The following is a 13,432-nucleotide window of genomic DNA, read 5'->3' as shown; positions in this document are numbered from 1 at the left end:
GATCGGCAAGCCCCAGCCCTCAGGGCGCCTCGCAACTCCTCCAGGGTTGATTTTCCGTATGTTTAATTAGTACAACGTCCCAATTATTATAATCGGGCTTCTGATAACGACCTTTCGGCCGCTTGTGCAGCTGCAACACCTTCCACTCGGTCCGCTCGAGTTGGGGATGAAAGCTCTGAACTTCCGTTAGGGTTGATATAATGCTGAGAGTCAACAATGGCGTGCTAGTCGTGCCTCCGTTCGAGGCTGCGTGGCTCACTGGCGAGGGTTTCACACTGCGGAATGGCACCGGCTGCGTGTCGTTTGAGGCAAAGGGTGAAACAGATGTCACAGTCATTCTCAAGTCCACGCCTGGGGCAAAGCGACTGCAGCCATTGCTGCGACAGACCGCAACTGCTGCCAGTGGGGCCGGGCACAGCGGGGGCAACGCGCTGCAGGTGGAGGAGAACTACACAATCATCTTCGGAAGCCACCGGAACAGCTGCCTCAAAATCGAGAAGGTGCGAGCGCAGGCCACGAGACCCACTCCACCAACCGCACTAGACACCCCAGTTGACCAACCCACCCCCTGTTGTCCTACGCCGTCTGGTCCGTCGCACTCCAGAACGGCGTGACGCAGTGCATGGTGGGCGGCGTGCCCTGCTCGCGGGTCAGCGGCAAGGTGTTCAGCAAGTTCTGGATTGACCTCAACCATGGGGTGCTCACTGTTGGGCACGGCGAGCCAGGGCAGGGCGTGTGCCACCAATGGCGCGACGCGCAGGAAATTCCCGGCATTCAGGTGCGCATAGCTGGGCCTGAGTCCCAGGGGTTGGGTAAACTGGAGAGGCGGCTCCGGTTGGACGGACAAGAGGGGCATCCGTGAGGGGCACCCAAGTGGCCCGACCCATGCGCTACACAGCCCAACATTCGTGGTACTAGTAGCAACCCCCCAAACGCGTCCTGACTTGCTTTCCCAACCTTTGCCCTGACAGCACATTGGACTGAGCTGCTGGGACCGGCACGTGTCGTACCGCTCCATTGCGCTGCACGCGCCGCTTGACTTCTCTCGCCTGCAGCGCGAGGCAGCCGCGCAGCTGTCCGCCACCTCCTGCCCCGTGCCCTCGCTCTTCGACGCCACCTGCACCGCCATCATGGCCGCCGCCACCCCCGCAAACATCTGCTCCGCGCTGGCGGTGGCAGAGCTGCTGCTGCCCACCACGCAGAAGCTGTACCGCTTCTGCCTGGACTTCATCGCGCGGCACTTTGAGACCGTGGTGGCGCTTCAGGGCGACGGGCAGCTAGACCCCTGCTGCGATCCGGCAGCACTGGCGCAGGCGCAGCAGCTAGAGCAGGCGGCTGCGGCGGCGGGGGCAGCAGGCGGAGCGGCAGGCGAGGCCGGGGCGTTTGGTGCGCCGCCTGGGGCGGACGAGGGCGGGCTGCTGTCTGTGTCGGCGGCAGCCATGTGCGACCTGGTGTGTCAGAATACCTTCAGCGTGGATGAGCAGGTGCGCGGGCGGCGAGGGGGGTGCTTTGCAAGGATGGTTGGAAAAACGGGGGGGGTGTGGCTGGGGTAGGGGCTATTTGCGGAAACGGTCACTAAGCCGGGCGCTGCTCTCAGGGGCACAGAGCGTCACTGATGCTATGATGCGATGTACTTCGCAACCGCAGGGAATTTACTGGGCGGTGCGGGATTGGGCCTGCCATCACGTGGCTCAGGCGGCGGCGACAGCACCAGGGCCGGAAATGCCGAGACCGGCCGCAGTCGCTGCGCCCCCGGCTGGGGCATGCGCGCCCGGGCGAAAACACTCAGGGGACTTTTCAGGCGACTCACCGCGAGCTGCTGTTCACGCCGGAGGGCCGCAGCAGCGCGTTGCGGGCGGCAGCCCCCGGCGGCTGTCCGCACCGGAGCTGGACGTGTCGTCACTGGTAGCGGCCCTTAGCGCCGCCGCAGCCGCGGCCGAGCTGCAGCAGCAGGAGTGCGCGGCACACAACAACAGCACCGACGGAACGGAGCCACACCTCACAGCCGACCCCGCAGCGGTGGACGGCACACATCAGCAGCCCCAGCAGCAGGGGCAGCCAGCAGGCCGCTCACCGGCGTCCCACCACCTGCACGCCCAGGCAAGGGAGGACGCCGCGCGCGTGCTAAGCCTCATCCGCTTCCCGCTGCTGCCCATTGAGCAGCTGCACGGCTGCCTGGCGGACCCGCTGCTGGTGCAGCTGCCGGCGGTGCTGGCGCTGGTGCACGAGGCGTTGGACGTGCACCGCCGCGAGACCGGCGCCGTGCTGGCGCCGCCGCAGCACCATCTGCAGCAGGCACCCCAGCAGCTCCTGTTGCTGGGTGAGGCGGCGGCTGGGCCGGCCGCGGCTGCAATGCAGGGGGCGCCGGGGGCTGCGGCAACAGGTGGAATGGGCGGGGTGGGCGCCGCCGCGGGGACAGCGCCTTGTGGCGCTGCTGCAGCGGATGCCGCATGCTTTGCAGCGGCAGCCGGCTGCGCTGGTGCTGTCCCTACCGGGGCTGGCTGCGCGCCGCTACCAGGTGCAACGCTGGCGTCCGCAGCGTCGATGGGCTGTGCGGCCATACCCGGCAGTGCTAACGGCGGGGCAGGATCCTTCAGTCGCAGCACGAGCATGCCAGCGCCGGCGTCAGAGCGGCGGCTGGTGAAGCCGCTGGCCCCGAGCGGCCACAGCGGCAGCGTGGCGACGGAGGGCGGAGGGCCGGGAACGCCGGGTCCGGCAGGCACACCGCACCCGCTGCAGTCGCCCGTCAAGACGTCGGCAGCGGGTGGGGCTACGGGCGGCAGCGGCGCGGCGGACGGCGCGGCGGCGGCGTGGTCAGTGCGTTACCAGCGGCGCTGCCTGCCGTTTGCGCTGGAGCTGGAGTACGTTTGTGACGGCGACTCGTCCGGGGTGCTGCACTTCCTGGGCACACAGTACGGCGCGCAAGTGAGGAGCGGCGCGGCGGCTGGGTCGGGCCAGAACTTTATTGCACAAATGCTGCCGTACATACCAAAGCCGTTAGCAGACCAAGCGCCTTTATGCGTCGCGCCACCAGTCCTTGTTCCTTGGCAGTTGTCCACTGTGCTAAACTCTTGCACGCCCTGCGTTCTGCGCCACATGCACACAGGGCTGGGTGAACCCCATGCTGGCCAAGCGCGTGGACGTGCGTGCCAGCAGCCCGACCGGCCGCACCACCGACCCGCGCGTGCTGGCCGGCCGCCAGTTCGTGCGCACCAACTTCGCGGGCCCGCGCTACGTCAACGGCGTGGCCAGCAGCTGGTGGCAGGTGCGATTCGCTGTCTTAGCGTATGGCGTCACGGCCAGTTCTGGCTCGAAACAACGGATAGCGCGTCCGCGCTTGGAGCATATCTTGAACTCAACCAAGGATGCGTGCATGGATGCGTGCGATGAAGGGCACACCGTGATGCCGCTGCATGTCCGCAGGTGGACCTGGGCGAGCAGCACCAGCTGGCCATCACCTACTACACACTGCGCCACGACGGTTCACAGGACTTTGCGCGCAGCTGGGTGCTGCAGGTGCGAGCGCGTGCTTGAGCAGCTACCTGATTCTAGGCTGCATGGGTACGCCGTGACCGAACGGGCGCTGTTAAGCTGGTGCCGGGCGCCGGCGCCAGTTGCTGAGGCTCGGAGGGGTGGGTGGACCTTATCCACTTGTGACTGTCAGGGGCTGCCAGAGGAACCCGCGCCACTCGCTGCCTGTCTGCGGCTTTCTTCCACAGGGATCCCACGACTTGTCCAACTGGGTGGACCTCAAACGCCACGCCAACGACACCACTGTCAAGGTGCCGGGCCAGTACGCCTCGTGGCCCGTGATCGGACCCGCCGCTGCCACGCCCTACCGCGCCTTCCGCCTGCTGCTCACCGCGCCCAATGCCTCGCCCAACCCCGCCAGCCGGTACAACTTCTGCCTCAGCAATGTGGAGTTCTATGGCTTTATGTACAAGGGAAGCGGCGCGGGCGGCGGCTGGGCGGCGTCAGCAGCAGCGGCGGCAGTGGTTGCGGCAGCGGTGGGGCAGTCGGCGGGCGCCAGCAGCAGCTCTGTGTCGGCAGCGCCGCAGCCGGCAGCAGCAGCTGCAGTAAGCGGCTGCACCGCTAGCGTGGGTTCCTGCAGCACTGGCGCGGAAAGCAACGGCGGCGGTGGTGGTGGCGCCAGCGGCAGCAGCAGCAACAGCACTCCGGTCGGCAGTGCGGCCAACAGCGCTGGCACGGGTGCCGCGCTCAGCACAGAGCTGCAGGACGCGTCACTTGATGGCCACACAAAATAGAAAACGGCGTTGGCTGCTTGTGTGCTCAACGTTGGGAATGCACTTCATGCGTAATCGTAACCCACTGAGTTGGCCGGGTTGGTAGTATACGTAAGACGGCAGCAGGTGGGGCGTGTCAATCGTGCATACAGAGCCCTTTGGCATGGTGGCAACACAGGTTCGTGATTGACGCGTTTTTGTCCGTATTTGATACCGTACTTTTCGTGTTACGAACATCGAACTGGGCCACGTCGAGTTTTGCGGCACTTCCATGATTGGCCGGAGCGTACATGCATGATGTACGGTAGTGCGGTTGAAGAGAACCAAACCCGCGTGCGCTGAAGTGCATCGTCAGCCACCGGGGCCCTCAGCCCTGCACCTAGGTGATCCAGCTAGATAAAGTCACACAGCTGGGTTATATAGTGGATCTTGTGCGTCGCTGGACAGCTTGTCATGTGTTTGGTTGATAAGCATCGTTGCTGTCTGTCGGGGCGTTGCCACTGGCCCAGTAGAGTCGTTCTGTAGTATGGTTCGGCATTAGTGTCCACATTGTGCTGGTATAACAGTATGATACAATGTTTGCATCAAAAGGTGCTGCGGGCAACTGTCTGTGCCACAATGCCATTCACACACTCTGCCTTTGCGCTTTGTCTTCCTTGTGCTCTTTAACACACTCTCGCTCTCTTACGTGCCTCTTGACATCAATCTACCGTATGCCAGCTAAGTGCCTTCCTGGCCCACACCACCACAACTGTAACGTCTAATCAGCACATTCGCATCCTGCCGCTCAGCGTGTAACGTCACACCTGCTTGCCCGCATTTAAGTTTCAACGCCTGTGCACCACAGCCTTAACTAAAGAACCAAGCTACTTGGTCAGTGCATCCGCGTGGAAATTGATGTGGTCGTCGATGAAGGAAGAGATGAAGAAGTAAGAGTGGTCGTAGCCGTCCTGTAGCCAGCACACGGGGATGGCGGCGGCGGCAGCGTGTATGAGCATGCATGCGCAGTTACGTGGCCTGAGCCCGGCAAGGAACGGCGTGCAACCGCAACCCACTGCATCACATAAGCAGGCGACAAGCCGCCGGCTATGCGCCCCTGTTGTTGAGAATGCTTTTAAGACGAACCCTGCTGGGCAAAGGCAACCAAGTGACCAACCGAGTTGCGCGACTGCGCCCCCTCAGTAATCATCCGACCCCCGGTCCCACCTGCATCCGCACGGTGACATTGCCGTAGCCGCTCTCCTTGGCCGCGGCCTCCAGGCTGTCGGGCTTGAGCTGCTCAGTCAGGAACTTGTCGGCGCTGCCCGTGTCCACCAGGATGGCGGGCTGCGGTCAGGGCGTCAGGCAAGGGTAACAGGGGGGAAATTACATGCCTCCGCCCCACAGATAGGTCCCACTTGGCAAGGAATCAGGCAGGGGGCAAGCATGCCAAGAGTCTTGGCACTTGAGCAGCTTGTCTTGGGGTGTCTGGCAGTGTAGCGGTTACACGCACAGAGCGGCGTTGTAGCTGGCAAGCCTATGGCCGGGTGTGCCCTGAGTCTCTCCGCACCTTGACGTCGCCATTGAAGCCCCTCAGCAGCTCCGAGGCGTCGTACTCCTTCCACGCCGCCTTGTCCTCACCCAGGTAGCCTGTGGAGCACAGGGAGGGGTGCGCAGCGGCAGATGTGCATTGTTAGGTCGAGGACGGGGTTTGGGGGGAAGGGCATGAAATCTGTCGGCCGATGGTTTTAGGCGGAACCTCCAGGTCTAACGCGGGACGCATGTACCATCGACGCCAACAAAAGCTCAAAGTCTAGTGTGAATGCCCAACGTGTAACCTATCCTTCCAGTTGCCCACCGTCAGACCCCTGGCAAGCCATCCATCCCATACCCCGCTCGCCGCATCCCGCTGAGGGCACACGGCACAGGCACGCACCCGTGAATGCCTTGACGCCCCAGGGCGCGTTGATGGGGTTCGAGATGGGCGAGAAGGCGGAGATGGTGCGGAAGCGGGTGGGGTTGCGCAGCCCCACCACAAGGGCGCCGTGGCCGCCCATGGAGTGGCCGAACACGGAGGCACGGTCCAGATCCAGGCTGGAGCCCAGCGGCGCGGCGCGCAGCAGCGCCGGTAGCTCCTGAGTTATGGGAAACCGCAAGGGCAGGCTCCTTAGGCAGGGGAGGTAAACAATGGACAGGAGAAGTCCCGCACGATGCCTGTTCGGAAACTCCCCCAGCTAATGCTAATGGACACCAGTGCACACCGGCGCCCGAACCGACACGCGCAGCTCCCTCCTCACACAACAGCACCCATTGCCTCGCGGCCATGTGCCCACACAGGCACGCACGCACGCACGCACCTCGGTCACGTACTCGTACATGCGCCAGTTCTTCCACTTGGGCTGCGTGGCGTTGACGTAGAACCCCGCGCCCACGCCAAAGTCCCACGACTCCGACTCACCCTCCACGCCTGTGTTTGAGGCGAGGCGGCGGGCGAGGCGGCGGTTGACACGGATGGCGAGACAGGAGGTGTATGCAGTCAAGCGGTGGTTTGCAAGGCCCGCTTACTTTACCCTTGGAATTCCCGTTTCTTTTACTGCACGGTGATGCACGGTAGTTCCCTACCCCAAACTGAAGGAACTAACATGGGCCGCCTTGATGATTTGCTCACCCAGGCCACGCGGCGAAGTGTCAGGTGCAATGAGGGCCACGCCACGAGCAGCTGCCTGGCGCTGGGCACCTGTCATGCACATATGCCAGATCTGTGATCGGTACCATCGCCTATGGCTCTGCTAGAAAGCCATAGGCTTTCTAGCAGAGCGCGTGGGGCATGCGTTTGGGCCATCGCAGCGGTCCTGTCATCCGGCGCCTACAGTTGATGAGGCATGATACAAGCTGTGCACGCACGTACCGGCCTTGGTGATGAAGTTCTGCGTGCATGCAGCGATGTAGGGGCGGGATTCGGGTCAATGCGGCAGACGGCATGATACCGTTGGGCAACATAGTGCAGGCATCCCATAGCTGGGTCTAGGTCTGTTGCACAGAGGCCTTCTAGTCAATCGGCAGCTTCGCTACCTCGTCATTGCAGGTCAGGCCCGATAGGAAGTAGAGCACAGGCACCTTGCCGCCGGCTGCTGCCGGCGGGTAGTAGATGGTGAAGGTCATCTATAGCAGGATGAAGGTGGGGCACGCACACGAAAGGGGTTTGTGTGGCTGATGACACGGTTGCGGTTGACACGGACCTGGCCGTGCCGTGCCAACGGGCCAGCTCGGCCTCCCCCTCGCCCTGCTACAGCGCACCTCGCATCCTAGGCTGCTGCTCTTGTGCTTGTAGCGGCGGTTGAATCCACCGAACTGCTTATTGACGGCGACCTCAGACACCTCCGGAGTGGCCATGGCTGCAATAACTCTGCGCGAGCTCAGAACTGCGCGTGCAGACTTCCGGAAGCCTTTGACTTGGGCGAGGTGACAGCGGGTGCTGGGAAGAAGCATAAATAGCAGGAGGGAAAGGAACCGCGGTTGCGATGATCGTGGGCGAACCGTGGGTAAGGCTGTTCCAAATGCCACTAACGCGATATACAATATATGTAATGTTTCAAGTGTTGGGGGATGACTACGGTGAGCCCACTCAGGGTTTGGGACCACTGAATGCAGCACCATCGCGGGGTGGGGAGAACTTTGCCAAGTTTTTCGTATCCCCTGCCTGTATTTTGTTCAAGCCAACTCATACGTATTCTACCTCATACAACACTCACCCCTCATGCCCTACGTGCCTCCCCACTTGCGTGGCAAGCAGAGCGAGTCTGCTGCGCCTGAGCCCTCCTCTTCTAGCCGCGCCCCCGAAGGAGGCTCGTCTGGATTTCCTCGCACCCCTAGCCATGGCAACCGTCTAGACAGCTACGATAGGCGTGGAGATGGCGGGTATGGGCGCCAGGGCTCCGGGCTGCCCCGCACGGGCTCGACTCAGAGCTTCAACCGGGCTCCGATTGAGCCGGTGTTCAACACCTGGCAGCCAACCAGCCGCGTGCTGTCGCTGAGCGACGATACCATCGCGGAAATCCGGCAGCGGCTTAAGGTCACGGTGGAGGGCACGGAGGATGATAAGGCAGCGTCTCCTATTGAGTCGTTTGCCGAAATGGTGAGGCATCAATCAGAGGCCGAGTGTAGTGCGGGCTTCTTCGCGAGCTCGTAGCTTGCGGTGTCCTGCCCATGCCTGGGCTGTTGCTGGTCCTACGTATGGATTACAGAAGTGATCTGACAGCATTCTACAGAGGTTTAGGGGGCTATGGCGCTGGTTTGTCGGCGGCGGCATGAGAAGTGTTGGGCCTAAATTCTACTGCTGTTCTGCATGATGTCCCCCAGAACCTGCACCCAAACATCGTGGCGGATATTCAGCACCACAAGTACGAGACGCCCACGCCAATTCAGGCGCAGGGTCTCCCGATCGCTCTGTCGGGGCGCGACATCCTGGGCTGTGCTGAGACGGGTAGCGGCAAGACCGCCTCGTTCTCAATTCCCATGATCCAGCATTGCCTGAACCAGCAGCCGCTGCGGGCTGGGGATGGGCCCATGGCGCTGGTCCTGGCGCCCACTCGTGAGCTGGCGCAGCAAATCGAGCGCGAGGTGAGCGTGGCTGTAGCCGCAGCGTCACAGGTGCCGGGGCTACTGGCAGGACTAATGCCAGCTCCAGCGAATGCTGGGCTGGGAGGAGTATCGGGGCGGGGGCCTTGCAGCCACGGGGTGGTCTTGTGGAAGGGGGGACTTGCGTCACTATCGGGGGAGAGGAAGCGGGCGTTGCAGTGCCACACAACGCAGGTGTGTATGCGCACCCCTAACCCGCACCCTTGGCGCGTCTGCCGCTCGCCTGATGCGCTCACACAGGTGAAGGCGTTCAGCCGCAGCAGCGGGCGCTCGGTGCGTACCAGCATCGTGGTGGGCGGAGTGCCCATGCACGAGCAGCGCCACGACCTGCGCAACGGCGTGGAGGTGGTGGTGGCCACGCCTGGCCGCTTCATCGACCACCTGCAGCAGGTGAGCAGATGGCAGGAAGGACCGGGAGGCTTTGCAAGCTCACAGTGCGGGTTGGCGTGGCCCAGGGGCAGGGTTGGGTAGGGCTAGGGGTTTCGCGTGGTGGTTGTGTGGGCGCCGGGTGTAATGGGATGGGTTAAGACGGCGCGGCTGCAATGGGCGGAATACGTGCTTATCAAGCACGGTGCATTTAGGCTGTGCTAGTCTGTGAATGGACAAATCCACATCTGACAAGCGGTCCAAATTCATACGTTGCAGGGCAACACCAACCTGGGCCGCATCTCGTATGTGGTGCTGGACGAGGCGGACCGCATGCTGGACATGGGTTTCGAGCCGCAGGTGCGCGTCTTGAGTGTGGCTGTGAAAGTGTGTGTGTGGGTGTGTGGGTGTGGTTATGCGTGTGTTGTGGTGTGTGTGTGGGTGTGTGGGTGTGTGGGTGTGTGTGTGCCCGTGAAAGGGCGACGGCACTTGCTGCGTGACGCGGTAGCGCAAGACCTGAGTTGGGCTGGCTTCTGTAATTGGTGGGATTAGAGGGCAGCCGGCGGTCAGGGACCAGATACCATGTTGCTAGAAAGGGCAGGCGGCGGGGGTACCGCGCAACCAAGCAAGGGCGATCGTGCGATGCACGTGCTGCAATTCCTGCAACTCCGCTGCCTCACAGATTAAGGAGGTGATGAACAACCTGCCGCCCAAGCACCAGACGCTGCTGTTCAGTGCCACCATGCCCAAGGTACGTGGCTTGTCTGCTGCGTGCCGAAAATTGTCGAGCAACGGGGGGGCCCTGATGGGGAGATGCAACGACACGTGGAGGCGGGTGCAGCGCGGCTCCCACTCACAATGCCCTAATCGCGGCCGCGCCTTGCTCACATGACCTACAGGAGATTGAGGAGCTGGCGCGGGCGTACCTCAACAAGCCCGTGACTGTCAAGGTGAGCTGGCCACAAGTCGCGACAGGTTTAGCAAAGCAACAACCCGTCAACGTCACGGTTTGGAGCACGCTTTGCAGCACGGGTTAAAGGCTATGCTCGGGTTGTGGTGCCGACCCTGTGTTGCAGATCGGCGCCGTGTCGACGCCCACCGCCAACGTGTCTCAGCGGCTGGAGCACGCGCCGGAGCCGCAGAAGCTGGACATCCTGGTGGCGCTCATCTCGGCGGAGGTGAGGGGGTGGACGGCCGCAGGCATGAGGAGAGGCAGGGGGCGGAAGAGCGGGTGGGGCAGGCTACGGTGCAGGGTCGGGTTACTGGCACAAAAGCCGGAATGGGGAGTTGTACGATCGGCGGGGTTACTGGCTTCTTAGGCCAAATTTGGGTGCTTATGGGGCGGTGTTGAACCAGTAGAGTTGTGTGGAGTACCGTACGTGAACGAATGGTACAATAGGCGCATCACCGGACGCAATGGCAGCAACAGCTGGGCGCAACGGAACGGTAGCGATAAGGGGAAATCAGCAGCAGGAGGCGGCCGTGAGCACGGGAGAGGTGCTGATACCGATCTTGCCTCGAAAGTGGAGCAGAGGCCAAGCCCTCAGAACTCCGTCACAGCAGCGACCGGTCGGGATCAGGGGGCGCACGCTGGCAGGCTGTTGCGCGGCGCCGGGATACAGATGGTGCTCGGAGGAGCAGCAGCTTTGGTAGGCGCGCCCAGCCACGCAGCGACGCACGGCTTGACATCGTTTCATAACGCAGCACCAGTGGTCTGGAAGCCAACGCCGAGCTGCTGACGGGTATGGGCAATTTGCACGTCCTGCTGCTGCCGGCTGTGTGGCGCAGGTTGCGGCCGAGGCTGCAGGCGGGCCGCCCATGCCGCTGACCATTGTTTTCGTGGAGCGGAAGACGCGCTGCGATGAGGTGGCGGCGGCGCTGCGCGAGGACGGCATCAATGCCAACGCCCTGCACGGCGGTCTCAACCAGGTGGGGGCATCAAGGCGTGTGGGGCCCGCGCGTGGGGTTCAAGGGCATGGCGCAGCAGGCCTTTTTGGCAGGATCGTGCGCAGCCGGCGGGTGCTGTTGCCACGGGCAGACTCACCGCATTGCGCCAGCCAACATGTAAGAACCAAACAGTCAACGCTTGACGAAGACCCTCGGTTCCCTCACCGCACCCACAGAATGAGCGTGAGGCCGCGCTGCGCGACTTCGCCAAGGGCGACATCAAGGTGCTGGTGGCCACCGACGTGGCCTCCCGCGGCCTGGACATCAAGGGCATTGGCCACGTCATCAACATGGACCTGCCCAAGACCTTTGAGGACTACGTGCACCGCATCGGTGCGTGTCGATTGTCTGGGGTCCTAGGTCGCAGAGGTTTGTTGGCGAGGGATAGAGACCTGGGGTCAGACGCCGGGCCGAATGGGCATTGGCTTGTGGGTGTACGACTGGACGTGAATGTCAAGCCCTCAGCGTGTTTACGACACGTGTCCATTGCGCTGCATCCCGACAGGTCGTACCGGCCGCGCCGGCACCAAGGGCCGCGCCACCTCGCTGTGGAACGACCGCGACTCCTACCTGGTGGCGCAGATCAAGCAGGTGGGCGCGACGGCCGCGTGGAGATGGAGGCCGGGGCCAGCTGTTGCGAACAAATAGCCAACGAGGACGCGGATGTCCTTCATTGGCTATGCAGACCCCACCACCAGTGCCTGTCTTTGTTTTGATGGCAACCGCTTCCCTTCAACCCGTGCAACCTTCTCACTATCTGTATGACCACCTCTCCGTCCACAGGCGCTGTCGGAGCTGGAGAAGGGCAACGGCTTTGCTTTCGCCACGGGCAAGGAGGCGCGCAAGGAGGAGCGCCAGCTGGCCCGCGAGTTCAAGTGAGCGCGGAGAGCAGCCGGGCGGGGGGCATGAAGGACAGTGACGTCTGCGGGCATTGCAGGGAGAGTCTTGCATGTGCATGACAAGGGCATGGGGGGCAGTACGCATGCATGGTGCCCTGGTGGCCAAGCAAGGGATGGGATGCATCTGTCGGAATCGACTGACGGCTAACCAAAACGGCAGCGTCCAAAGGGCATTGGCAGCGCGGGATGGCAGTGCGGCAGCCGTGCCGCTGCGCTGCTTGTCGCGGTCCTGCCGCCATGCCACGTACGTACCCACATGCCGACAAAAGCGCGAATATGCTGGCACTCCTCCGATGCCGACAATCTGCTCTGTGCATGCCTTGCTGCTGCAGGTCTCAGCTCAAGATGTCGAGCCAGGGCATGGTGCAGACGGCGGGTGGCAGCGCCGTCAAGGTGGACGACAAGTACGCGCACATGGCCACCGCCGCACCCGCCACCGCCGGGACAGGCGTAGCTGACGCGGCTTGGGACGACTAGGGGAGTGGCGCCGGTGCAGTGCAATCAGCGCAACGCGCAGGCCGCGCGCGGCTGGCGCCGCCGCGGTTCTTAACAGAGAAGACATTAGGACGAGAGCATTTGACCAGGACGTCGCAGCGGGCGGTTGGCGGCTGTGCAACATGTGGCGCTGGAGGCAGCAGCTGCGTGTTTGCGAAAGCGACAGTAGCAGCAGTCGGATGCAAATAGGCCTAGCGAATCGATGACGTGGCGTGCTGGGTGGGATTCGCAAGTGGGGGCGCGAACGCTGTCGCGGATTTGATGCGTGAGGCTGGAAACCCGGGCAAAATGGAAGGACGGAAACAGGGTTGCGCGTGCCTGCAGGAGGGCGGTGTGTATCTGTTGTGATTTTTGCGTTTTGCGATGCCCCTTTCCCTTCGAATGGATCCGACTTGCCATTGTCGTCGGTTGTATGGCGCACCAGAGAACGGGTCGCGGGTAGGTTGCGAAACAGTTGCTGTGTGTTTTGTGTGCTGGGGCCGTCCCCATGACGAGTTAGACAGGCATGTGGCTCAGACGGGTGTGCAACGAGTTGTCGGACTGGACTCCTTGAAGGGGTTAACTGCTGGACACACAGGCGCGTGGGGCGGGGCATCAAGGGTAGCGAGCATTGAAGCCAAGAGGAATCCTCTTATCGGCACTCGCTTTGGAGGCAAGATTAACCTCTGTGAAGGACCGGGGTTCAGAGGTTCAGCCGGCGAGGGGCTGCGGGAGGTTGCAAGGAGCATATACGAAGCAGGGGAGGTAGGAGGTGGAGCTCCCGCTGGGGTAAAGGATTGGCTGATTGAGGCATTGCGCAAGGCGCAGGTGGTACCGGGGAGGGTATCGGAGCGCATTGGCGCCTGCAACCGAGTTGGTTCCCGT

The 13,432-nt window shown here is 62.8% G+C and overlaps 3 protein-coding genes across 5 annotated transcripts; 2 read left to right on the top strand and 1 right to left on the bottom strand.

The window, feature by feature from the left end:
• The first annotated feature begins 69 nt into the window (after window positions 1-69).
• On the top strand, window positions 70-4,760 carry CHLRE_03g158850v5 (uncharacterized protein). The gene is made up of 7 exons (XM_001697385.2): window positions 70-500; window positions 605-778; window positions 972-1,484; window positions 1,648-2,925; window positions 3,107-3,265; window positions 3,424-3,516; window positions 3,720-4,760. The coding sequence occupies exons 1-7, from the start codon at window positions 201-203 to the stop codon at window positions 4,263-4,265; spliced, it is 3,063 nt and encodes a 1,020-aa protein (XP_001697437.2). The 5' UTR covers window positions 70-200; the 3' UTR covers window positions 4,266-4,760.
• A 2-nt stretch (window positions 4,761-4,762) lies between these two features.
• Window positions 4,763-7,834, bottom strand: CHLRE_03g158800v5 (uncharacterized protein). 3 transcript variants are annotated; one of them, XM_001697456.2, is made up of 9 exons: window positions 7,521-7,834; window positions 7,296-7,385; window positions 7,132-7,150; window positions 6,892-6,960; window positions 6,581-6,690; window positions 6,160-6,358; window positions 5,794-5,873; window positions 5,451-5,570; window positions 4,763-5,194 (listed from the first exon to the last, which is right to left on the bottom strand). In XM_001697456.2, exons 1-9 carry the CDS (start codon window positions 7,614-7,616, stop codon window positions 5,111-5,113), a joined length of 867 nt encoding a protein of 288 aa, XP_001697508.1. In that variant the 5' UTR covers window positions 7,617-7,834; the 3' UTR covers window positions 4,763-5,110. The 3 variants fall into 3 exon arrangements, with proteins under 3 accessions (XP_001697508.1, XP_042925784.1, XP_042925783.1); XM_043060654.1 differs by having other exon boundaries at window positions 6,892-6,982; window positions 7,136-7,150; XM_043060655.1 differs by lacking the exon at window positions 7,132-7,150 and having other exon boundaries at window positions 6,892-6,982.
• Window positions 7,835-7,945: 111 nt separating this feature from the next.
• CHLRE_03g158750v5 (uncharacterized protein) lies at window positions 7,946-13,428 on the top strand. Its single transcript, XM_043060653.1, has 12 exons — window positions 7,946-8,358; window positions 8,583-8,843; window positions 9,102-9,251; window positions 9,507-9,587; window positions 9,910-9,978; window positions 10,127-10,177; window positions 10,304-10,405; window positions 11,016-11,156; window positions 11,351-11,507; window positions 11,680-11,765; window positions 11,958-12,049; window positions 12,406-13,428. Exons 1-12 carry the CDS (start codon window positions 7,981-7,983, stop codon window positions 12,548-12,550), a joined length of 1,713 nt encoding a protein of 570 aa, XP_042925782.1. The 5' UTR covers window positions 7,946-7,980; the 3' UTR covers window positions 12,551-13,428.
• The last annotated feature ends 4 nt before the right edge of the window (window positions 13,429-13,432 follow it).

The sequence above is a fragment of the Chlamydomonas reinhardtii genome, chromosome 3 (assembly GCF_000002595.2).
Source record: "Chlamydomonas reinhardtii strain CC-503 cw92 mt+ chromosome 3, whole genome shotgun sequence".
Taxonomy (NCBI): Eukaryota; Viridiplantae; Chlorophyta; class Chlorophyceae; order Chlamydomonadales; family Chlamydomonadaceae; genus Chlamydomonas; species Chlamydomonas reinhardtii.
The sequence above is the reverse complement of the archived record's forward strand: the minus strand, read 5'-3'. Positions and strand labels throughout refer to the sequence as shown.

What these genes read in the sequence shown, in the direction of transcription:
- CHLRE_03g158850v5 (XM_001697385.2), top strand. Translation starts at nt 201, where the DNA reads ATGCTGAGAGTCAACAATGGCGTGCTAGTCGTGCCTCCGTTCGAGGCT. An exon ending in AGGAAATTCCCGGCATTCAG is followed by an intron (nt 779 to 971) that starts GTGCGCATAGCT and finishes TTGCCCTGACAG; the next exon opens with CACATTGGACTGAGCTGCTG. An exon ending in CCTTCAGCGTGGATGAGCAG is followed by an intron (nt 1,485 to 1,647) that starts GTGCGCGGGCGG and finishes TCGCAACCGCAG; the next exon opens with GGAATTTACTGGGCGGTGCG.
- CHLRE_03g158800v5 (XM_043060654.1), bottom strand. Translation starts at nt 7,616, where the DNA reads ATGGCCACTCCGGAGGTGTCTGAGGTCGCCGTCAATAAGCAGTTCGGT. An exon ending in TGTACGAGTACGTGACCGAG is followed by an intron (nt 6,359 to 6,580) that starts GTGCGTGCGTGC and finishes CCCATAACTCAG; the next exon opens with GAGCTACCGGCGCTGCTGCG. An exon ending in GGGCGTCAAGGCATTCACGG is followed by an intron (nt 5,874 to 6,159) that starts GTGCGTGCCTGT and finishes TGTGCTCCACAG; the next exon opens with GCTACCTGGGTGAGGACAAG.
- CHLRE_03g158750v5 (XM_043060653.1), top strand. Translation starts at nt 7,981, where the DNA reads ATGCCCTACGTGCCTCCCCACTTGCGTGGCAAGCAGAGCGAGTCTGCT. An exon ending in CGCAGCAAATCGAGCGCGAG is followed by an intron (nt 8,844 to 9,101) that starts GTGAGCGTGGCT and finishes GCGCTCACACAG; the next exon opens with GTGAAGGCGTTCAGCCGCAG. An exon ending in ACAAGCCCGTGACTGTCAAG is followed by an intron (nt 10,178 to 10,303) that starts GTGAGCTGGCCA and finishes CCTGTGTTGCAG; the next exon opens with ATCGGCGCCGTGTCGACGCC.